The sequence below is a fragment of the Podarcis muralis genome, chromosome 2, assembly GCF_964188315.1.
Source record: "Podarcis muralis chromosome 2, rPodMur119.hap1.1, whole genome shotgun sequence".
NCBI classification, from domain to species: Eukaryota; Metazoa; Chordata; class Lepidosauria; order Squamata; family Lacertidae; genus Podarcis; species Podarcis muralis.
The window spans coordinates 62,255,295-62,279,482 of record NC_135656.1 but is presented as its reverse complement, the minus strand read 5'-3'; the positions used below and the strand labels follow the sequence as shown (position 1 = coordinate 62,279,482).

General features: G+C 44.6%; 1 protein-coding gene across 3 annotated transcripts in view; it reads left to right on the top strand.

The window, feature by feature from the left end:
* The first annotated feature begins 3,745 nt into the window (after positions 1 to 3,745).
* CAMK2A (calcium/calmodulin dependent protein kinase II alpha) overlaps positions 3,746 to 24,188 on the top strand; it is a 108,502-nt gene continuing 88,059 nt past the window's right edge. The window contains exons 1-2 of one of the 3 annotated variants that reach the window (XR_003705248.2): positions 3,746 to 4,082; positions 23,413 to 23,507. Coding sequence is in view for 1 of the 3 variants with exons in the window: in XM_077924613.1 (XP_077780739.1) it covers positions 4,021 to 4,082; positions 23,413 to 23,507 (157 nt within the window). In the remaining 2 variants the exon portion in view is untranslated. The remainder of the gene's footprint in view (positions 4,083 to 23,412; positions 23,508 to 24,188) is intronic. The other 2 variants (XM_077924613.1, XR_003705250.2) reach the window with 2 other exon arrangements.

Genomic DNA, 24,188 nt, shown 5'->3' with positions numbered 1-24,188 from the left:
ATGCAGAGAAACAGAATCTGCTTTTGGCTTTAGATATATGCAGTTTTGATGCAGCCCGGCCCATCTCGCCCCCAGCTTCTTCTTTTGCAATTAAAAAGAATAATTACCGTAGTTCTCCACTTTTCATTCAAATGCTCTCCCCCCATGCTGGTGGACAGGAGCTTGATTCTTCTATGGAACATGTCATCTGACTGAAATCTGCTGGTGGATGGAGTTGAAGTGTATTGTGTGGAGGAATAAAAAGCAGGTGTTTTCACGAAGATGGCAAAAGTGCAATTAAATGGAAAGCCATTCAGGATTGCCTTCTCCCCCATCTTATTCTTTCTGACTATCCTTCTCCATCCACCTTAGCACCCCACCCCACTCTGGTCCACTCTCTCTACCTCCTTTTCTCCCTGCTGCAGAAAAGCACTGAGGCTTGGGACTTGATTTCAGCCTGGTTAGTTTTGCACCTTTCCCCAGTTCTTTACCATACCTACAGAATGGGGTGCAAAACCTCTAAAATGGGGGTGGGGGTGGAGAGGAATCTCTGCAACAAGTCCACACTAGCAGTAGTTTGCTTCTTAGCATTACTGAGAATAATGCTGGCTGCTAACAAATTGTCCAGAACTGCTCCGGTCACTATGACACCTGCAGATGTTTGAGAATGGAATGTGAGCGGCATGCTTCCTTAGTGATGAAATCATTTTGGATCAGGCTGCAACTGCAATGGCCTGTCTGCCTTTCACCCTAGTTTTAGGTCTCTCTGTGTGTCTTCACTTGAAGAAATAACTTGGATCAAAATTCCGTGCCAAGGAAAGGTGAATTCTGTAAGTAGCATGAAACATGTCTATGTGCATCTATTTGCTGATTTTCCATGATTCATGCATGGGACAGGATGGAAGTTTATAAAAGTATGTATGGTGTGGAGAAAAACATGATACTAGAAACCAGGATCATCCAATGAAATAGATTGGCAATAGATCCAGGACAGGCAAAAAGAAGTACTTCCTCACACAATACATGCTTATTTTGTGGAATTTGCTGCTGCAAGGTCTATTAATGACCACTAGCTAGGTTACATGGTTTCAAAAGAGAATTGGGCAAATTCATGGAATCACAGAATTATGGCATTGGAAGGGGCCACAAGGGTCATCTAGTTCAACCCCCTGCAATGCAGGAATCATTTTGCGTGGGGTCAAACCCACAACCCTGAGATTAAGAGTCTCATGCTCTACCTGAGCTATCTGGTTGGAAGATAAGATTATTAATAGCTACCAGTGCAAGTTCAAAGGCTGCAATCATGTACACACTTACCTAGGAATAAGTTCCATTGCATTCAGTGACAGATCCTTTTGACTACACATGTACAGGATTGCACCATTAATAGCAGTTGCAGGACAGCGACAACAGGAGAGGGTGATTACTTCCATTGCCTCTAGCAAGGGCACTCCTTCACACTAGGTATAATGTATCTGTTCGTCATAGTAATGTGGTGTTATTCAAGGAAAGCTGTCTAATAATAGAACCTCTACTGTTCCCTTTATGGGTTCAAAGATTACGCCAGACATTGCCCACACATTTTCAAGCTCAACTTGTGACATCATGAGGTCTAGAAAAATTCTTTCAATATTAAAGGTCAGAATGTTGATTTCTGCAGCCAGTACAATGCTTTCCATCATTTCCGGTACTTGTGAACACCACAAAGCTCTGAGTATAAATCTCTGAGTTTGTTGTCACTGTTTTACGAAAGAAATATTTCTTAATGTGCAAGCATCTGTTGAGTTAAGAGGCCTGGAACTCTTAGAAATCAGAACACAAACTGAAACCTTGATTGTTCAATGAAGAGGTTTATTTTTTAGTACAGTGCTTTGCTTGCTCATACCTATACAGACTGGTGTTCTTCCTTCCAGAATTCTCTGCAAGTCCTGGCATGGACAAGTCTATGCTGCTTAGATCAGAGCATTTTGGAATCCTGATCTGGATCAATGAATGGATCTAATGTAGGCAGTACAGCATCTGGAACATTTAATGCCTGTAGTCTCTGCTGGAGCATGGCTACCACTGAGCATGATGAATGCTTGTCTCTTTCAAAGCCTGCCAATAAGATAACTTGCTGGGAAATGGGGGCACTTTGATTTTAAAATACAACATTGTATAAGAATGAGAAGCCCAGTAGTAGAATTTAGTATCTGAAGGAAAAGGAAATAATTCCACATTGGTTGCTCTTTGGCTGTGTACACACCAATTTGTAGCACAGAAATGTCATTTTTCTTGCTATGCAATCATTCATGCTCATTCTCAACATGCTGCTTTCAGTATAGATTGACTGTACTGGAGATCCTGCTATGCAGACAGTTGGGTGTGGGTACTATGGAAAAAACCCTGTTTGAAAATTATCCCCTTGTAATCTTGGTATATGACCGCCAACCATATCATTGGGCAGGTGAGGATACACTCCCCATTGCTGAAGACTACCAATTATGCTGTGGGTTGTGATGCAGAAGCAATCTGCAATAAGCTTTTATTTTTGCAATGAAACCAGTTTGTCAAGAAGTGTTTTTTAGGAGGGGAAAACAAGCAACAGGTCTAGGTTTTGTGTGGACTAGTTGGGGGGGGGATGCTCAGTTTCCATGGACTCTAAAATAAAATGCCATGTGTGCACATCCTTTGATTACACACCTTCATGGATGGAAATGCTGAAAAATAATAATATGAAAACTAGAAATAAGCAAGCACTTGCCACACAACTCAGGATAGTTAATATAAAATAGTCCTCACAAGCATTACAAAAATGTGGAAAAGCCTAAACATATTTAATATGTTTGTTCCTGTGTGGGCGACCTTTTAATATGCGAAAAGGCTGGCTCATTGCATTCCCAACTGCTAGAGAGGGAGGATTTCGGGGTTATTGGCAGAAGATATGGCTCTCAAAATGTAGGCATACTTTTCCGGCATCCTTAACTCAGCCCACACTCCATAATCACATCCACACAAGGACTGATGTCTGCTAGGCAACCTGTCCTTCCATCAGGATGCTTTTCCTCATCAGCAGCTGCATATAACTAACTACTGTATCATGCTGTTCTTGTTTTCTCTCTCTCTCTTTCTCCTCCCCCCCTCCTCAGGAAATGTTTTTCCCCCCCTTTTCCTTTTCCTAAGTTCCAATGGCAGAAACAGAAAGTGCATGAAATCTGGGCCAGACACCCTACTGGGAATAAAGCTCTGTTGCTGCTTTCCAGAAGGTTTTGCAGATTCTGAATTAGTTTTAGCTGCTCCCCCTACAGGAATTGGAAAAATTCAGACTGCTTTATACTTTATTTATTCAAAAACCATGGTGTATCCCTTTAAAGGCACCCCATTCTAATGGTCTTAAGTAAGACTCACAAGTGCCTTCAGAAGCAGCCCCTTATATCTCCCCCAAAAGTAGCTGTGGCTGAAGGAAGCATAATGTTCCTTTAAACCTTGAAAGTATTGCAGTTGCCTGGGCAACGCAGCAATACCTGTCTTTCTGGAGAATAAGATGCAGTTGCCAGGGCAACAGCATCCTGTCTTTCCAGAGACCATCCTGTAATGTGGAAACTGCAGTTTCCATAGTAACCTTTTTGCCCCAGTTAATTCTCAGTTGCTTGACTTAATTTGCCTATATATATATATATATATATATATGGTCTTCTCCTTCAAGTCATCTTCTGTTTTCTGGCTAAGGATGCAGTTTTCACAGTGACAGAGTCAGGGCGTTAGAGAGCTGCAAAGTAGCGGGCGAAGCAGGTGTTTGGGAAGCAGTTACCCAGGCAACAAAACCAGGGCGTTCCAGAGGTGGTTGCTATGGAGAACTGGATGCTGACGAAGGCTTGTGAGGCTGAGAAGACAAATTGCCCTCATCATTATCTCCAGGCTTGTCAATCATACATATTCGCTTATTTACCTCTGAGAAGGCGAGAGTGCTAGGAGCGAAGAGGAAAAGGAGAAAGTGCGTGCTCAAGAGAGGAGAGGTGTTTGTGTAAAACTTCACGCCAGGGGAGGCAGTCACCATCCAGGATGGCAACCATCACCTGCACCCGGTTCACGGAAGAATACCAGCTCTTTGAAGAGCTGGGGAAGTAAGTTTAAGACAGATACAGTGTGTGTGTTTTGGGGGCAGGGATTGTACTGGAAATGAATGAGAGTACTGGACTGAGGAGTCGGAGGGGGGGATGGAGGCATCAGCCAGAATGGGAACAGCTGGCATCCCGGGGGGAGCGGGGGGAGAAAAGGCAACGGAGTGAACAATAAAACAAACTCACAGGAGAGCAGGGAAATGTAGGCTTTAAAGAGGGCAGGAGGGGGGCTTCCAGGAAAGGAGAGCCAGTCTTGGAGCTGGCAAAACATTTTTTCAATCTGCTGATAAAATAAGGGTTCCATATTCCTCCACTTTTGTAAAGCAATGAGATCAGTGTGGGAAGTGTTAAAATCGCTTGCTAACATCGTTCGCGCTTGCTGTGTGTGTATATACTGTACTTGTGTTGCTATCTGTAGTTCTGAGATGACCCAGCGGAAGAGGGCAAGGGCACTAGGATCCAGGTTAAAATAATTACGCCAAGTGCCACTTTCTTTTTGGGGAAGTTGATGTGCTTGATTTGCCTCGCAAAGCACAACTTTCCGGGGAAGTCGCTGTCTTCCCAGGGAACGAAGGACTGGTGATTTATAAAGCAGCCCTGGATTGCAGTTGCCCCATTGCTTATATTCCCTTAACCCTCTTTTCAGGTGAGACAGTTTTAGAGAGAACCCTGAAACCTGTGTGTAAAAACACTCACAGGTATGCAATAGAAACAGAATGAGAGAATGCCAGTTGGGTTTTTGAGACTGTAATGAACAGATGTGACAGTGTATAGTTTTGCATATTAAACCACATCTTTGCATGGACAGCTAGGTTTGCACCTCTTTTTTGCAGTCAGCTTGCATATCTCTTGTTCCGAGTATGTTTGTGTGCATATGACCACATGTGTGAATTTATATATCTGTTTCACTTTGCATATGCACTTCACTTTAAAGAATGGGAGAATTCACTTTACATGATCAAGTATCTTAGATGCATATCAGGCAATGCATATATCTTTCATGTGTCAGTAGTGTGCCTTGTATATGTGTGTCTGTATATCTATATCTATAGATATGTAACTTGTTCATAAGAGCACATTTAGATGTTCAAGACTGGAAGGATATCGCCTATAAATGATCCTCGAATAGTGAGCATTTATGGATTTTTGTGTGTTTATGTGCTTTTTCTCCACACACGTTGACAATCCTAAGTGTCTGTATAAATAATCCTTTGTTGGAGACCCTCTTGTTTGTGCTGGCATTTTTCTGTCTTTGCAACATAGTGTGAATATGTGCCCCTGATTTGAATATGTAGGTGTGTCTATTTGCTGGCATTCGTGTTTCTCCAAGTCCACACAGTGGTACTTTGCATACGTATAAATGTTTGCATGCAAGTACCTGGAATTTTGGGTGCATTTAGTTGCACGGGGGGATATCTTCACAGCAAACAAGATTTGAGAAGGGGTGGTAGAGGAAATTAGACTCATGTGTTAACACATGTGGTTTAGCACATGCAATTTAAAGCGGAGAACAGGACAAAGTGGGATAAATTCAGTAAGGGTCAACTCCACAGAAGTTGAACCCGATTAAACTAGCAGGGTACATGTACCCCTCTGATGTGTGTGCACATATGCATTTGTGCAGGGAACATATTTAGATGTGGTTCACCAGACATTGCATTTATTTTCACAAACATTTGGGCTGTTGAATCATGCATAGGTGGCGGAATGATGAGTCAGTGGCCAGATCTCTGCAAAGCTTTATTTCAGTCCAGAAGATGAGTGCGATTCCTTCTTAATTGACACCTGGGAAAGACTCAAACCTGTTTCTTCGGGAAGCTTTCTAACATCACCCCCCAGCCCTCATGCAGGCGCTATTTTGAGGGGTGCTAATGGCCGTGAGTCTGTGAAGTGTTCACAAGAGCCACTGAATTGGATGGAGAGCTTATAAGGAGCAGCGTTTAGATGGTACCTGGCTCAGAAAGAGAGGGCACAGTGTTCTAACAGTGTGAGAATTCAGGTTAAAAATAAAAAAAAAGCTGGCTATCTTTGGTTACCTCACAACAGTTTGGTATGGTCAGCATCCATTACTGACTCCCCCCCCCCGCCCTGGCTCGTTCCCTGTCACTTCACCAGCACTTCACTCAAACATTCCTATGGTCAGAAGGGTGTGGCAGAACTTCCATTTTTCCTCTGTTACAGCTTAGGAGGAGATTGTTGGTGTCACACAGTATCCCATAGAAGGCTGCATGTGCCTTTGGTTGTGAAATGTTATTGACTGTGACGCAGGAAGGAAAGGATAAGTGTTGCATGGAACATGTCTCTGTCTGGCGGATCTGCCCAAAGCACACTTCACCCACTGTTTTCCACAGTCCTTTGGGCAGTGAGCCACGTTGTTAAAATGTTTTCGGGATATTGCATTACATGTTACTCAACACGGTTGCAAGATGGCCACTTCCTCAGGAAGAAAGCCAAGACAAGTGGGATTTGCTGGAGAGGTTTTGTTTAACTTGAGGCACGAGGTTATGCATATTTTCATCTTAAGATATTTCAGAGCGTACTCTTATGTGGGACACTGTCAGAGATTGTTTTTACTAGACATGAAGGGGCTTGTTTGGCGGGCACCTTCTTCCAAACACAAGCAAACCCCAAAGAATGTTATTTGCATCTTAAAAGCTTATCCATGCATTTACTGAGGCAACTCATGTCCTAGTCCTCAAACTGAACTACTCACAGAGGATCCACTGGTATGCAAATTATTGGTTTCAAGAGATTATTTTGAGTACTGGGCTACTATCAATAAATTTTGGCTACATCGTCGTTAGCATTATTAACATGCATTATGTTTTTGTGGAAATGCCTAATGTCACACCCTTCTCATATTGAGTAAATGTGTAATATAGCTCTTTTAGGGAACACGTCCCCCATCCCCCTGCTTATTATATTCTAGATTCACACAGCAAAGAAATAATGGGCTTGCAAATCCCACCAGGATAAAGATGGCAGCACCAAGGGAGTAGACTTGGCATTTCTCATTCTCCCCACAGCGCTCCTAAAACATGGCTGTTTGAAAGATCTAACACACCACTGGCTATATGGAGTGTATGTTAGTTGGAAGATGTGGTGTGTGGAGGTTGCTATTTGTGTTATATAAGACAAAGGCACTCCAGGATGAGAAAGCAAAGTACATTTTGGCAGACTGCAAGCAATGAAAAGGAACTTGTGAGTATGCTGCCCCTGATGGAGACGGAGTGAAATACCTCCGATTACGTACCTTTCCAGGGTCCTGTGGGGAACAAAGTGACTTGAGAAAGGAAATATATTCAGCATATAAAATACTGTCGTTTGATATTTATGTTTGTCTTAAATTGGACTGAAAAATCATTCTTGGAACATCACTGTCTCCAGGTGGGATTCAATTGCACACTGGCAAATTCAGGTTCCACAGTGAGAGTTGATTGGGAGCTCTTGCACTGCAAAACCACTTCCCCAAAGGATCAGACCTTTTGTGTTAAGGAAAGTTCAGAATAACACTTTGATGCAACATCATTTAACCTCCCCGTAAACAAATCAGGCTGAATGTGTAGTAAACAGGTTGTATGGAAGCACCCTTGGTTAAAGTAATTTTTTTTGTCCAAAATCAAAGCAAAAGAAAAATCCCACCAATCCAACATAATATTATTATTATTAGTGGTGGTGGTAGTAGTAGTAGTAGTAGTAGTTGGAACCAAGCAACCCTACTGTTTGGCCATGGAAAGAACAATTTTCAGAATTGATATCAAGTAAAGGTAGCCAAAGTGTAGAGCTTTCATTGGTAAGGAACATCCAAATTTGAATTCAGTCTTACTCATTGGAGAGGCTTCCAGTATATTGAGACACACAATAACTTCGTCAACTTCTGAGGGCAGCTTTTCCAGTGCCATATGAAACAGAACTGTTGGTAGAGAAACATTACGTTCTATCTACCATCTATCTATCTTTACCTGGCTGTGTTAAATGGTTTGAAAGTCATTTTAAGTTAACCAATCAGAACATTGTTCTAAATTAAGAGCTGATCAGTAATGGAGTGAACTTCCTAGGAAAACAGTAATTTGTATACAGTGGTGTTTTCAGTGAGAGATTAGAAAGGCGTAAGGGACACTTTGAACATATGATGTTCTGCCACAGAGCTTTTGGTCATAGTGAGCTGCAAGTCTTCAGAATGCTGAATCAGCACATCTGAATCATCACCCCCCCCCAAGGGGATTGTGCCATGTGTCCTCCTTGATCATTGCTGGTGCAAAGAGAGTAGTAAACACAGATAGCTCACAAACTAAAATGTGCCAGCAGCGCCCAATTCTCCTACAGGTTGATACCTCTTCTTAAGATTTGTATCCCTTCCTCTTTGGTTATACCAGCAGTGGTGAAACTACCCTTCGGTCCCTTCAAGCTCTGTAGTTCCAGTTTGCAATAATATCAATATATGGTTAAGACCAGCATCATGCATCTTCTAGATGCTCATATGGCCCAGCTCCAAATGGTCCACATGCACTGTACGAAAGCACAGGATAATTAAAGAGCATGGAATTCCATATCATTAGCTCCCAGTTGTTGTCACCAGCAGAAATGCACACCTTTTATCCAGTAAATCAATATTAAAATTACTGTAAAAACACAAGAGCACCCTTATGTTCAAGGGCCTCTTCAGCATCCTCTTTCCCACAGTAGCCAACCAGAGGACTATAGAAAACCCAAAAGCAGAACCTAAGAGCAATAGCGCTCCCCAGCTGTTCTTCCTCGGCAACCGGCACCTGGAGGTGGTATATGGCCATCATGACAACAATAGCCATTGATCCCCATTTCCTCCATGCATTTCTCTGATCCACTTTTAGAGCTATCTAAATCAGTGTCCATCAGCACATATTGTGCAAGTGAATTTTGTAGTTCAGCTATGAGCTGTGTGAAGAAGAAGCTCCTTTTGTCTGCCCTGAATCTCCCGACATTCAGATTCATTTGCATGACCTCAAGTTCTAGTATTATGAAAGGGAGTGGGGAATATCTCTATAATAATAACAATAATTTTTCTATACTGTACATACTTTATACACAACTATCACGTTGCTCCATTACTCTCCTGCCCTCCCCCCAATCTATAGAGCCCCCCAAGTTGTAACCCTTTCTCATGATCATTTTGCATGCCCTTTCCTATGCCTTTTCCAGCTCTACAATGCACTTTTGTGAGATGCAGGAAACAGTAGTACACAGTATTCCAAGGTGCAATCACACCATAGGTTTATTTAAAGGCATTGCAATCTTGATGTTTTTATTCGTTGATCCTTTTCCTAATGATCTCTAGCATGGAACTGTCCATTTATTCCTACTTTTTGCTTCTGGTTCTTTACTGAAGCATAGGAGAGCCTCTCCTCCTGTCCCAGGACTGCTAAGCCTTCTCAGGAGCTTTTTGGAGAGGGACGTCGTCCAAAAGATTTCGAAAACCTAAGTGAACAATGTGCACTAGATCACCCCATTGGCACACTTGTTGGCACTCTCGAAAAACTCTGAAACAGAACTTACCGTTGTAATATTGAACATTTACTGAAGCCTCAGACAGGAACCGGAGAACATATAAAATATGAGCCTGAAAAAGCTCCTTATAATTTGGTTTTGTTCTCTCTCTCTCACACACACGATCTAGTATCTTTTAGATTCTTTAAAACACAATATTCCGGGGAGAGGTTACATTTTTATTTGTAATATCATTTTTTATTTCTTAGTTTTTGAAAACTGCATGATAGAGTTTAAATTTTTTTTTTACAAACTATGTCTTCAATGCAGTTTTTTAAAAATTCAAATGATAAGTTTCAGTAAATTACACTTGTGATGTGGGGGGGGGATGGTTGTAAGGTCTGACTTAATGTCATCTATGGAAAATGTAATGTCATCTATGACCTTTTTGTATCAAATATCCTCTATGTTAAGAAATAACTGGGGGGGGGGGGGGAGACCATGACTTGCGCTGTTCAGCAAGGAGTTTTTCATTGCGTAAAGTGTTATACAACTGCTTGGTGCTTTACAGCAGGATTATTATTATTTTTTTACATCAATCTGAATCCCTGTTTACAGAAATTCACTTGGAATGAATTATTCCTGTTACAATAATCCACTGGTGTGCTTGGCAGCATTATCTTTTCGATGGCCACTACTTTTTATTATACATCTTGACACTTACTAGAGCCTTTGATTGCGCAAGGTCACACTGCTCCCATCCCTAGAACAAAACTAGAAGATAAGACTTTCTTTTTCCTTTGGGGCATGGGGAATGGTGATAATTAATATGCAGGGAAGAGCTGACACCACACCAGCAGTGGCGTAGCATGGGTTGTCAGCACCCGGGGCAAGGCAAGTAATTTGCGCCCCCTAACCCGTGGATTTGCGCCCCCTAACCCGTGGATTTGCCCTAACCCCAGATGTTGCGCCCGGTGCGGCCGGCCCCCCCTGCACCCCCCACGCTACGCCACTGCACACCAGGAATATCCTTCTCAATGCTAGCATTACTGAGTGGGTCTAGTTAAACTGCCCCCCGGCCCCCAATCCCAGGAATGTGAAGGCAGAATTTCTAGAATTCAGTTTTCTTGCATCACTTGAAAATTTGATAGTATGGTCTAAACCCCAGTAGTTCCCTGACCTGGTGACCTTTGAATGATTTGGGCCAGGGAGTTGTAGTCCCAAACATTCAGAGTGCAGCAGGTTGGGAGAGGCAGCTCTTATCATTAGTGAGGCAGAGAAAAGTAGCTTCTCTTGGGGGAAAATGCCATTGATCGATCGCTCTGAATGCACGAGCTGATACCTGATGGAAGCAGATGTTTCCCACCCTAATGTTTGTCATGGAATTGTAACAATCCTCAGTCCCAAAGAGGGTTGGGGAGGGGCAAAGAAGATGGAGAAGGGGCATAGAAATGAAGAGGGCAGGGCTGGGGGGGGGGATCAGAGAGAGGCAAAGGAAAAGAGCAGAACGCCTCTGTCTGAGTTCTTTGAGTTCACCCCCCCCCCCCGCCATGAGCAGGCAAAAGAAGTGGCTGAGTAGAATTATCATGTGACAATATATAATCAGGCCCTTCATTCCCAGAGCTGCAGGGGGAAAAGAAAGGATTTGCTGAACAAATAAGAAGGAGAGAAATTTCCCAACCCACACTTTTCTTTCTAGGAGATAAACCCTGAAAATGGTTTGGAGGAGGAGTGGGAGGCAGGCAGGTGGCCTCACAGGCTCACAAGTGTGAAGAACTGTGGGGAAGGAAGCTCTTTTTGCCTCAGGGATGCTGCTGCCTGTGTGGCAGGGACCTGCATGCACTCAGAAATTAAAATTAAGGCAGAAGCTGCTCTCCTCCCACTGACAGTTGGCTACTCCCCCCCCCCCCTCGCCCTCTTCTGATATGTAAGTTTATTGGGTGTACTAAAACCTCCTTTGCCACTTTTCAGACAAAGGGAGCTCAGTTATATTGTTTGCAGTAGCCAGAGTCCATGTTCTTTGCATTTATTTCCTGTTTGTCTTCGAAGGGGCTCAACATGGTGGACTTCTGTCCCCTGGCATTATAATATATTTACAAGAGGCTTCGAGGCTGGGCAGACTGAGACATAGTGGCTGGCCCAAGCTCATCTAGTGAGCTTCATAGCTGAGTGGAAACCTGAATCTGGTCCCCACTGGACATAGGACTCATCTACACTAATCTAACACTAAAAATGAGTTTTTAAAGGTTTATAATAATGACGTTCTTTTAAAACGTCAATAATGCATTATTAAAATGTGACACCAGAGAGCGCTGTAGAGTTCTCCCCATGAAATAAGTGGGTAGGCTTTGTAGAAAAGGAGGCAAATAAGAAATCAAGATTCCTTTTATGTTAGAATGATATCAACAACATCGTTCTAAGAATGTTTAAAGAGTGAGTATAGATCCATCCCTAGTCTACCACCAGACCACAGTGGTTCTTCAGTTATATACTTTAGAAAGGCACCCGTAACTGGTCCCCTGGGTTTGCTCAAGTTGCGCCATGATGATGAGAGGGTGCAGTTCTCAGGTATGGTTCTTCAACAGGTGTCCTGCATGGCATTGTTGTTATTTATTTATTTAGTATTTTCATTGCCTTGTTCTTTTTTGTCTGGGGGAGCCATGGTAGTTCCTCCCAGGTGTTGTTAGACTACAGTGCCCATCATTCTTGACTGGGGCTGATGGGAATCGGAGTCCAACAATGAGTTGGCTACCCCTGCTTTAGTAAAGCACCCCAGGAATATGGTGGATGGGCAATATAAAAATATCACACAGATGTAAATATGAATATAAATTACACTGTAGCAGAGGGAAATATATTGCACATCCTTCAAAGCATGTAGGCATTCTGGTTAATAAATCTCCTGGAAACGTGTAACCCAGCTGCGAAGAGCCTCTCAGGCCTCGCTGGTACACTTACATCCTCACCTCCCCTGTTTCAGGAATGAGAAGTTGGCGGTGCAGGCTGCATGGGCATTGCTGATCCTGAACAAAGAGGTACCAGTACAAAAACAGCACTTTCCAAACGCCTTAGAAACTTCTGCTTCACGAGCAGAGAACTTTTTTTAGCCAAACAGCCACATTGCCTTTTGGACCTGAAGGCCACATACGGGGGGGGGGGGGGGGGGGGCAGGGCCAGAGGCAAAATTAGGCAGAACAAAAAAAGGAAGTAAAATTTATCTTTGTACAGTAGGCCGGCTGGTTTCATCACACACACCCTCTATTCTGCACCCAGGCAGGCAAAAGGCAGTTCAATGACACATTCCAGTCCAGGAGGGTGCAAAGCAGTGTTGGTGCCCTGGAGAGAAGAGGGTGTGTGACTCTGGGGAGGGTGTGGGGAAGAGTACTGAGGACCAGATAGAGAGGCTTGGAGGGCCACAGGCCTGAGGTCTCCCACACCACATGGAAATTCAACCATGAGTGTCAAATGCAGGTATCCTGACCTTGTATAGATAATATATTTCAAGCATTTTTTGCTTTCAGACAGCAGGCTTATATTCATGACACCATCAACAGCAAGGCATTTATAGCATTGGCTGAATGTGTGTGTGTGTGTGTGTTTGTGTGTGTGTCTATTTTGAATAGTCGTAGAGAGCTGTTTTCCTGTAGAGCCATGAGCCGTAACCGTATGAGTGGATCAACACTGCTGATTATTACCACCGTTATCTTTCAATACTATGACTAAAGCTGCGCTTGCCAAATTAAACCAAAGCTGCATGTAGTTCAACATTCAGTTTCCAACAGTGGCAAACCAGATGCTACTGTGTGTGTGTGTGTGTGTGTGAGAGAGAGAGAGAGAGAGAGAGAGAGAGAGAGAGAGAGAGAATGGACATATTTTCCCCATTGGACTTATGGGGAAGAGGCACTTCCAAGATGCTCATTTACATCAGCTGTGAAAAGATGCTTTCTCTATATGCAGTGGTGGCAACTAGTTCACATTGAATCATACCAAATCATATTGAGGAAGGAAAGTGTGGGTGTAATAGGAGTGAAGGGGATTTTATGGATAACTCTGGACCAGCCAAATTTGGTGCCAACTGGGGATTTCCTCCCAATGCAAATAGCAGGTTCAGAAAGGATTTTCCTCAGGGCTGCAGCTGGGGAGGAAATTGTTAAACTCCTCCTCTCCACTTATCATAGAATCATAGTCTTGCAGTGATCCCAATAATTATCAGCCACCCTAGTGGATGTCATATGCATTTTTTTAAAGAACAAAACCAAAGTTGTATTTAACGGCAAATCTACTTTGGTCTTTCATCTCTGCTCTCTTCTACAGACCGCCTTTGTACAATGTGCATGATCGTAGTGAAGGCTGAATGAAGGGATATATTTGCGGGGGGGGGGGGGGCCCTCATGTGAGCACTACTTGCTGTCGAACTTTATGCGTGTCTGAATGCCAGCAGGGATACATCACCCACTCAACCACCTACATGCAAACTGAAATATGGACACAGTGAATCCCAGCCACGGTACACAGAACTCTACGCAATATGCTCTTGCACACATGTCCTTCTGGTTCCTTCCTGAACATGTGCGCACACAACCTTTGAAAGAAAAGAGAGAGACAGTTCCAATCTTACTATATAATAAAAATGTAAGAGTGTCGCCACATGGCTCCCCTTGAAGGATTTGTAATGCTACATCAAAATCCTGGATTTGCGTGAAGTCAGGGTGTGGCAGAGGAGCATAAGAGAAGGCAGATTGCCCAGCCGTAGTGGCCATGGCATGGGAGCTAGAAGGGAAGGTCACTGAGAATGGGAAGTGGCGGGAGAGGTCTGAATGGATATGGAATTTTAGGGTTTTTTTAAGTTTTAACAAGAAGAAATCGCAGAAATGGATGCAACACAGAAACTAACATCAAGTAGCTAACGTAATACTGTAGACTCTTTCCCAGTTCCTTTCTTGCTGTACTGAAACCTTGTTTTAAATTGCTCAAACCTCTGACAAAGTTTAAAGCTGCCATTTTCCTCTCAATGTCATTCCGCTCTTCCTCCATTCTTCATACTCAAATATCTTCCTCCTCCTTTGTTCAGCTGCCTTACATGAGAGAGATAAAGCATGCAGAGCCCTCAAATATTCTACAGCACTTTCACACAGTGTATATCATTCCTTGTACTACGTGTTGTCTTCAGCATGAAGTTCCAGATTCAATGTAGAACAGATCTTTTATTAACAAGCAAACACCCGTAATATGTGCAACATCGATCAACTGAACCAAAATTTTGTTTATTTATTTATTGCATTTACATACCACATTTGTCTTCCACGGATCTCAAGGTGATGTACATGGTTCTCCTCCTCCCCATTTCATCCTTGCAACAACCCTGTGTGGTAGTTTAGCTTAAGAGATGGTGACTGGCTCAAGGTCCCCCAGTGAGCTTCATGGCTGAGTGGGGATTCAAACACTGCTCTCCCAGGTCCTAGTCCATTGGCTTGATGGTGAAGTGTAAAGCAGGGCTGTGGAACAGAAGACTAATTAGTTGTCTTTCGGAAGTAATTGGGGAGAAGGAGTGGGGGAAGGGGACCCTCCAGGCAATACAGAAGGCCTTCGTGGATATATGTGTGCCTACAGGTAGCACAGGGGATGCGGGTGGTGCTGTGGGTAAAACCTCAGCGCCTAGGACTTGCTGATCGCATGGTCGGCGGTTCGAATCCCCGCGGCGGGGTGTGCTCCCGTCGTTCGGTCCCAGCGCCTGCCAACCTAGCAGTTCAAAAGCACCCCCGGGTGCAAGTAGATAAATAGGGACCGCTTACCAGCGGGAAGGTAAACGGCGTTCCGTGTGCTGCGCTGGCTCGCCAGATGCAGCTTTGTCACGCTGGCCACGTGACCCGGAAGTGTCTGCGGACAGCGCTGGCTCCCGGCCTCTAGAGTGAGATGAGCGCACAACCCTACAGTCTGTCAAGACTGGCCCGTATGGGCGGGGGTACCTTTACCTTTTTACAGGTAGCACACGGAGAATGCCTGGGCCACAGGTTCCTTTGTTGGTGCCCCTTGAGAACATTGATGTCTCAAGCATTTGCTCCTGAGCAACTTGTGAAGTTGTGAGGTGGTCCTGCATGCAGTACAAAAAGGGCAAGCTGAATATTGCTCACAAGAAGTCCAGTGTGTGTGTGTGTGTGTGTGTGTGTGTGTGTGTGTGTGTGTGCTGCACGTGTAGCATGCATTGAATGCTTAGTGATAATGAGATCAGTTAAGCCAGAGAGAAGGGGAAATGCAAAAAACAAACTACAGTTTCCATGAAGCTTGCCTATCGCTTTCATTATATCTGACCTGTTCATGGGGGTGTGTCTCAATTTTAATAGAACAAGGTTACACAGTTGTACTGCACATCATGGTCTTGTCTAATCCATATGAGACACTGGTTCCCCTGAAATACACAGAATACTCAGAGAATGCTTCCTAAGCCAGCCACTTCCTCCTCCCTCACATACACCCATGCACGTTCCTTTGTTAACAGGCACCTGCAGTGCTCAGATTGCTATGTGCACACTTCATCCAAACATCTACCTTTCACCTGCCACCTCTGATTTCAAGCTACTTGAGTAAGGAGCAGCTTTCAGTGTGACTCCCCACCTAAACAAATTGGATAATGGTAGGCATAGGTGTGACTACGTGACAGATCTAAAGGGTATGGGAGTTTCCCCATCAGCAATTTTCAATAATCTTCAAATATACAGTGGTACCTCGGGTTACATACGCTTCAGGTTACAGACTCTGCTAACCCAGAAATAGTACCTTGGGTTAAGAACTTTGCTTCAGGATGAGAACAGAAATCGTGCTCCGGCGGCGTGGCAGCAGAAGGAGGCCCCATTAGCTAAAGTGGTGCTTCAGGTTAAGAACAGTTTTAGGCTAAGAACGGACCTCCGGAATGAATTAAGTACTTAACCCGAGGTACCACTGTAGTAGTATTCACACCCTTAACAGTTTGTATTATTGACAGATTTACAGCATACATTTAGAGTACACCCAATGCACATATAAAGCACATGACTCCCCCTAAAGATTCATGGGAACTGTAGTTTGTTAAGGATGTTGGAAATTGTAGCTCTGTCTATGAACTATAGTTCTTTGGGGGAAGCCATGTGCTTTAAATGTGCATCAGATCATAGAATCACAGAACTGTACAGTTGGGAGGGACCTCGAGGGTCATCTAGTCCAACTCCCTGCAATGCAGGAATCCCACCCACAGCTGTCCCTGGGTGGGGTTGAACCACTAATGTATTTTAAATGCATGGTGCAGACCCATGTTTTAAAATATACCAGAAACCTGGAAAGGATCCATTGCTTAGAGGCAGGGCAGGGTTTGCAGGCTTGAGCATGGATGGGTTGCTGAGCTTGGTGGGAGGAAATGGTGAGGAGCATGCAGTGTCAGGGCCTGGGAGATCACACAGTGTGAGTGAGCTAGAGACCTTCGGGTGACCTGTTTATTCAGAATCCATCCTGATTTGCTTGCATAAATCATACATGGTGGTTAGACTACAGATGAATTTCGATGTGGGGAATATTGTCTTGGCTTTCCTGGTTATAATGCTAGTGCTTCTGTCCCATTTTCTAACATTCCTTCCAGACTGCAGTACCTGTTGTGTTAGGGAACGGTGTCTTTTTGAGCAAAATTCAGCCTGTCGTGCTGAATTTCATTCACACCTGTGGGGGTGGAGTCTGCAGTGGCTGCAGACATATATATATAATGAATTGTTTTTGCTTAACGGGTTTTCCATGGTAAGGGAAAATCCAGATCATTTATATAGAGAGAGAGGGGGGAGGGGGGCTGGCATTTTGATGACAATGATGTCATGTGGTTGAGCAACAGCGAGTCCACAATAAACTCCCGCCTGGAAGCATCCTGTATAGCAGAGGTGAAGACTATTCTTTTCCACCAGAGCTTCTTTCTTAGTGATAATTTGCATTGCCATAGCAACTAGTCTCCAGCTATCTAGGGGACTCTCTGCAAGTTTGAGAAACCTGTGGCAGATGGGCTGTTGGGGGCTCCCCTCCCACCCCACCCCCAGTTCTGTAAATGCAGCTTTATTTGCTTTCTTTTGTTGAAATCCTATCTGCATTGTTTGTTAACAGTGTTCTAGATATCTGGGCCAAATACCCTATTGGGAGATGGGGGGAGGTGGGAGGTAGAATAGCTCTAGAGCTCTGCGAACTTCCCCAGTAAAGTGGGGCGGGTGGGGGGAACTTGTGCCATGATGATAACATCATTTTGCATCATTGCATCCCCAGTTGTAAACATTCTGAGCGAGAGAAGAGGGAGGGGAGACTTGGAACTGCTATATTCAGGTCAGGCTGGCTGGGGCTGATGGGATGGGAATTGTAGTCCAAAATATCTGGAGGGCACCAGGATGTGGAGGGCAGTAGTTCTGGGTCAGTCACTGTGTATATAACACATGGAAGATACCAAGAGAAAGAGTGTGTATACTTGTGAGAAGCTCAAAGCTTTGCAGCCGCTGTAGTTTGTTAAGGGTCGCTTGGAATTGCAACTCGGTGAGAGGTTAACTGCAGGACCCAGAGTTCTTTGAGGGAAATAATGTGCTTCCCATGTGCTTTAAGGCTATCACGTGTATACAGCCACAATGAGCTTTAGAACCGAGAGGGAATTTGAATCTGAATTTCACATGGCCAAGCCTAGCGCTGCGTTACACTGGAGCAAAGCAGCTATGACAAGAACACGGAGGCAGGCAACTTGCAGTCTCATGCACAGCTTATTATACTTGCAAAGGCTCTGCGGGTATTAAAAGATTGCCATCTTTCCTTCCGCCCACTTGCCCTCCTACCCTAGCCAGGTACTGGAGCCCGTTGTGGAGAAATTGTCAGGGAATTGTTCTCACATCCCCCTCTCCTGCTGCTGGGAAAGCAGATGCGATTAAGACAAAAGCGCAGGGAAGGGAAACATAGAAGTAAAATCTTCAGGACCGAGAATGGATTGGTGGGCCCCTCTGTGGAGAAGAAATGCAACATTTATTTCCCTTCGTCCAAATTAAGCCCTTGGCCCTCTGGGTGAATGAGATATTAATAGTCCACTTCATACACAGGCAAAGAATAATTCTCAGGCTCCTACAGCAAAGGCAGCCGGCAAGTATTCAGCCCCAGTCCCCTCTGTATAGTTAGTACAGCTACCTTAATTCTTCCAGAAGGGTCTCCTTTTTCCAAACCCCGCTCACTGCCAGGCCTGACTGCCATGTGACCCAGAACGATGGTTTCCAGCAGGGGCCCTTTGTGTGTGGGTTTGCTTTGCTACGTGAATTTCAATGAACATTTTGCTTCTGTTCCTCACACCCCGCCGCTTTCCTATTTGACTAAAGATTCATATTCATGCCCAAATTGCCCTCATCCTTCCACCCCACCGGGAAAATCAGTTACTCTCCATTCTCCTCAGAGGCTCTGGAGCCCCCTTTCCTGTGTTTATTCTTTTCCTTCTCTATATATGTTTTGCTGTGGGGAGAGATTGCTCTTGATATTTGTAATTCCTATGCCCACCCCCTCCAGGCGGAATAGATTTGGCAGAAATAGCACTAGATACAAAGGAGCATGATTATTTCCCGACTAAATGGAAACTGGGTGCAGGGTGGGGGGAGAAGGGTGGGGGGAGAAGGGTGCCTCTGATATGTGGGCCTATTAGGGAGACAAGACGCACAGACATCACACTTGGGGTATTTCAAATAGGGGACCCATGATTTATACCTACAGCGTACGATGTCTAAAAAAGCGACTTACTCCTTCTCCCATTTTAGTTATTTCTGTCTCCAGCCCCCAGAGTGAAGAATGAGACCTCTGCATCATAAAGGCCCCACTTGAGAGACCCCCACATGAAACGCAGTGAGGTCATTCCTGCACCCTGCACTGCATTTCAAGCCACATTTGCACAGAGTTGTTTGTGTAAGAGACAAACCTTTTAAGTTCCCCCACCCCTCCAGCTCTGCCGTTCATTAAGCTGTCGCCTGCGCTCATCTGGGCCAGTGCAGCAACTGTTAGGGTAATTTCACATTACCGCTTACTCCACATTCACTTTTTTAATTGGATTGAACCTGGTTTGAGATGGGGGGGGGGGGACGACACATCAGACAACAGTGTTCGTCAACAAACTACAGGTTCAATACAGATTGTGTGGATGTGGCTTCAAAAATCAGCCATGGGAGCGCAATGGAAGTGTAGTAAGTGGCACTGTGAACACCCCCCAACTTCCACCTTCCATTGCCCCCTGGATGCAGATCCCTAGACATTGTGAATGGCAAGTAGGATACTCTTGTGGTACCATCACTGCTTAATCTAAGCCAGGGATCACCAAGGCTCATTCTGTGACACCATTATGAGTTGCTGGACCCATGAGTGGTTTTGGTTTTTGTTTATTCTGCAAAGGGTGCATTTTCACAGCACTAACATCTAGCCACCTCAGCTTAGGGAGGAGGGCTTGCAAGGCAGCGGTTGTGGCCCATCAGCCCCTGTCTGGGCATCCAGACAGAAGCATCTCCCCAGAATCTCCTTAAGGGGATATGCTGATCCCTTGTGGGGGGGACCCCCCCCATCCAATTAAACTAAGGATCCAACCCAATGTCATATCTGCCACCTGAGTGGCTAGGGCCTGAAACAAGTTGTTTATTATTAAGTGGTGAAAGGCATAATAAAAAACAAGAAGGGCTAAGTATCTAATTAGGCACAAAGTCTTCTTTCCCTTAAGAGCATTCTCACACCTGTCTCTGTGGGCCTCTCCCATACCATTTGTGCTCATGTGAATATTGTTAATGCAAAGTATAAAGAGGAATAGAGTGAAGGTTAGCCTGAATTTACCCACAGGTCGCTGTAGGGTTTTCCAGGAGTGATATTTGTGTGGGAAATGCAAGCGCCAGTTTAAACCTCACATCCGGAAACACCTTACCATTCAATTTTAGCACCACAGAGCCAAGAAATGACAAGATTCCCGCTGCAAATCTTATTTCCCAGGCAATGAATATAAGCGTACCTTCACAGCATGTCTCATTTCCTCCTTTGCCTCTACTAAGTATTAGCAAGAGGTAGTTAACTCTACTCGGTAAGGTGATTCTTCTATTTCTGCAGAGGAGGCTCAGATTAACAGAAGCCAAGCTGTTTTAGAAACTAGCAGGCCACTTCTCCCTGTAGGTAGATGGCACTGGTCAGGTCAAGGTTGAAAAAGTCAAAGCTTTGCTTTCTGGTTGAAAAGTAGCTGCCCATGAAGAGGAGAAAAGGACACGCATCTTCAGTCTTCTTCACCTCTGCTTTAATGTTTACCATCAGGGGTCAATGAAGTCTTGGCATCTACAAATCCACCAGGATATGAACTGCATGCCTGGTGTGGAAGCATCCTGTAGGAAGCATGTTTCATAATACAGTTTCACTTGTGGGAAGCCTGGTGGCATCACAAATCATCATCTTCTTAGCAGAGCTCTTGCTTCTCTATGGAGCATTCCTTCTCCAGCCACTGTGGATGTACTAGCCTAATAAATGAAAACGACCAGTCCCATAAAAGACTGTGGTGCACTGAAGTTGTCACAACAATTAGGATCCCAAAGGGATGCAAAAAGTAAAGCAAGTTTTGTATACCTGTGGTTAGGGTTATGGTGTGGGGTACAAGTTTTATTTCCAAAGCTTGAACTTGTGTGTGCTTTAAGCTGGAAGGTAGTACAAACCCCCAATATCCACAAATTTGGGAATTACAGAAATATGCCACCCCCACTCCCCGAGTCCCCTAGACAAGCCTTCCTTGCACACCTTAAACTAGATATCTGTCCCCAGGTACAGAGGAGGATGTTGCCTAATCCCCAGTGCTGAAGTAGGATTCAGCTGTCAGCCCAATTGGATTCCATACATGGAGTGGAGGACACCACCATCTTTGCCTCTGACAGAAAAATATATCAGCCAGGCCTGCTTGACTGACAGGCACAAAACAAATTATATGAAATAAGCAAGACTATTCAAATTTTCTTAACCTGGCACAATTTATATAGACTGCAGAATGCAAGTTTCTATTTCTTTAACATGAGAATATTTTAGCCCTTGTAGCTGCTGTCACTATAATCTTTGCCACCAGGTCATGTTTTTAAAATTTCAGCAACATCAGATTCAAGTTGGGTCTTTTGCACAAAAACTGCATTGGTGTCAATCTTTTCCTTCATTAAAATGCATTATTATTGGCAGGCACTGACTGCCATTTGTACCAAGAGACATTTGATAAGACAGAAGGTGCTTAATGCTTTCCACCAATGGAAAAAGTCACTATTCAGGGGGAGGGGGGAGAAGACAATGTGAAAAATTGGAAGGCGAAACATGCCAAATGCTTGAATGAAGGAGACAATTTGTCACTTTTTATAACGGGGATTTTTTTTTCCTTTATGACATCCACATTGCTGATTTTTCTTTCAAATGCCATTTGAATGGGAAAGTTTCCCTAAGTGGATCTAATACACATTGAACCTCTCTGTTAGGAAAATCCCCACCCCTCACCTCACCCCAGTGTTTCTACTCAAGCTAGTTAGCAATTTCCACGTCAGCCTTAGAGTATTGAGCCAGAATGTGAGGAACCCAAAATCAAATCCCCCACACAGCCGTGAAGTTGAATGGGTGGCCTTGAGCAAGCCATTCATTTTTGCCCTAAACTACCCTACAGGGTTGCTGTAGGAATCTGCTTGGGATAGCTCAGCTGGTAGAGCATAAGACTCTTAATTTCATGGTTGTGGGTTTGAACCCCACCTTGGGCAAAAGAGGGTTGCAGAGGGCTCTACAATTCTATGATTCTATGAATGTCATGAAACTAATGTGATACATATGTAAAACAGCCAGTTCTTCCCTTTCCCCCCCCTGTCACATTCAGAATGTGTCAGAGAGATAGGAAATGGCACTCATTTGGGGTTGGCAATGTGTTTAAGATAGAGGCAGAGCTAAGATTTGGCAGCTGTGGCAAAGAGGGAGAAAGTGGGGACCAGAGAAAAGGGAAGAGTGCTTTGGTGAAGGGGATTGGAGGGGGTAGGGGTTAAGATTAGGGGTTATCATAAGGAAAGGATGAACTGCTGCAACTTACCTTCTAAACACCTGACCATTCTCTAGAACAGTGTGCTGGGGTGCCTTGAATAATGGTTGGGGTGCTGCAGGCAACCTTGGCATCTGTCCCTCTTCCCTCCCCTCCCTCCTCTGATGCCCTCTCACATCTCTGCCTCCCAAAGGCTTGCACAGCTGTTTGTTGTAGTAGCCCTGGCAACAAGCTCCCAGGGCGAATGGTGCTTCTGGGGCTGGCCACTGGGGTGCTACCCCAGTGGGGTAGTGGGAGGAGGCACCTCTCTTTGGGGCAGGGTGGGGTGCAGCTCAGAGACCAGGGGCAGCAGCTGCTGCAAGGAGAGGGGAGAAAAGAGGAGGCTTCCCCACAAGGGAAGGTGTGCAAAAAGGAGTGAGGGGCTGCCAGCTCTGCAGACAAGGGGTGACCTAACTGGGCTCCTGAGCCCCACAAGGGTACCACAGAAAGAATGTAGTTGGTCAAGGGAGCCGTGGACCCAAAAAGCTTGAAAACCTCTGCTCTAGGTTTTGATGTGCCGTTAATAAAAAAGGAGCATCAATGACTACTGATCATGATGGCTTTATACTACCTCCAGGATCAGAGGACACATCTGTTACCTTTTTGTCTTGCTTGTGGGCTTTCCAGAGGGCCACTGTGGGAAACAGGATGCTAGACTGTGCACGGGCCTTTTGCCTCCACCAGCCTGGCTCTTCTTTTGAACATTCCCACTTTTAAACATGTAGGCATGTGGGGTACATGACTTTATTCGGCAAACATCTCATGTATTGGGGGTTTCTCCCTCTCTTCTCTTCTTCTCTCCCACAGAGGTGCTTTCTCAATTGTCAGGAGGTGTGTGAAGGTGTTGTCAGGACAAGAATATGCTGCCAAGATCATAAACACCAAGAAGCTCTCAGCTCGTGGTAGGTGCTGCCTGATCTTACTACATGTTGGAAAGGGATTCCTCAGACCTGTGTGCTGCAGTGAATGGCCTATATATTTTTACATGCTTTGGGAACTGATGTGGTGACAATTGCTACAAGCACATGTTTAAAGGAGCAAGTCTAGGCACACATCTTCATACATGCTAGAACCATTACTTTTACCCATTCATCCATCCGTTTAGTGTAGGATCAGCTGGCAACTAGGAAGGTAATCCCCCCCCCCCCCGCCCAGCTGTAGAACTAGAGTGGTCACATGCAAAACCCTGCATGTGACTGAAAGCCATACTAAACATCAACACTGCTGCTCCATCTCCAACAACCCCTTTGCACCCTTCTTTCAGTCCCTTAGGCCCAGCCCACAGGACAACATTTAAAGCAAAAACCCCACCTTTGGATATTGTACGTTCCCACCTCCTTGAAACTGACACACAGTGAAGAGGAGAAATGGAATGAGAATAGGACAGAGGGAATGGCCTTCTTGAACTGCTAGAGCGATATATATGGTTACTATCCCTTACAATCCCTGATCTAACATTTGAACTGCAAAGAATGCTACGTGGCTGGTTTTCCAGCCTTCCCACAACTAGGTGGTTGCTTTTCCCATTCTATGGATGGAGAACTGAGGCTCAGATAGTTTCTTGTTCTGAGGCTAGGTTTAAA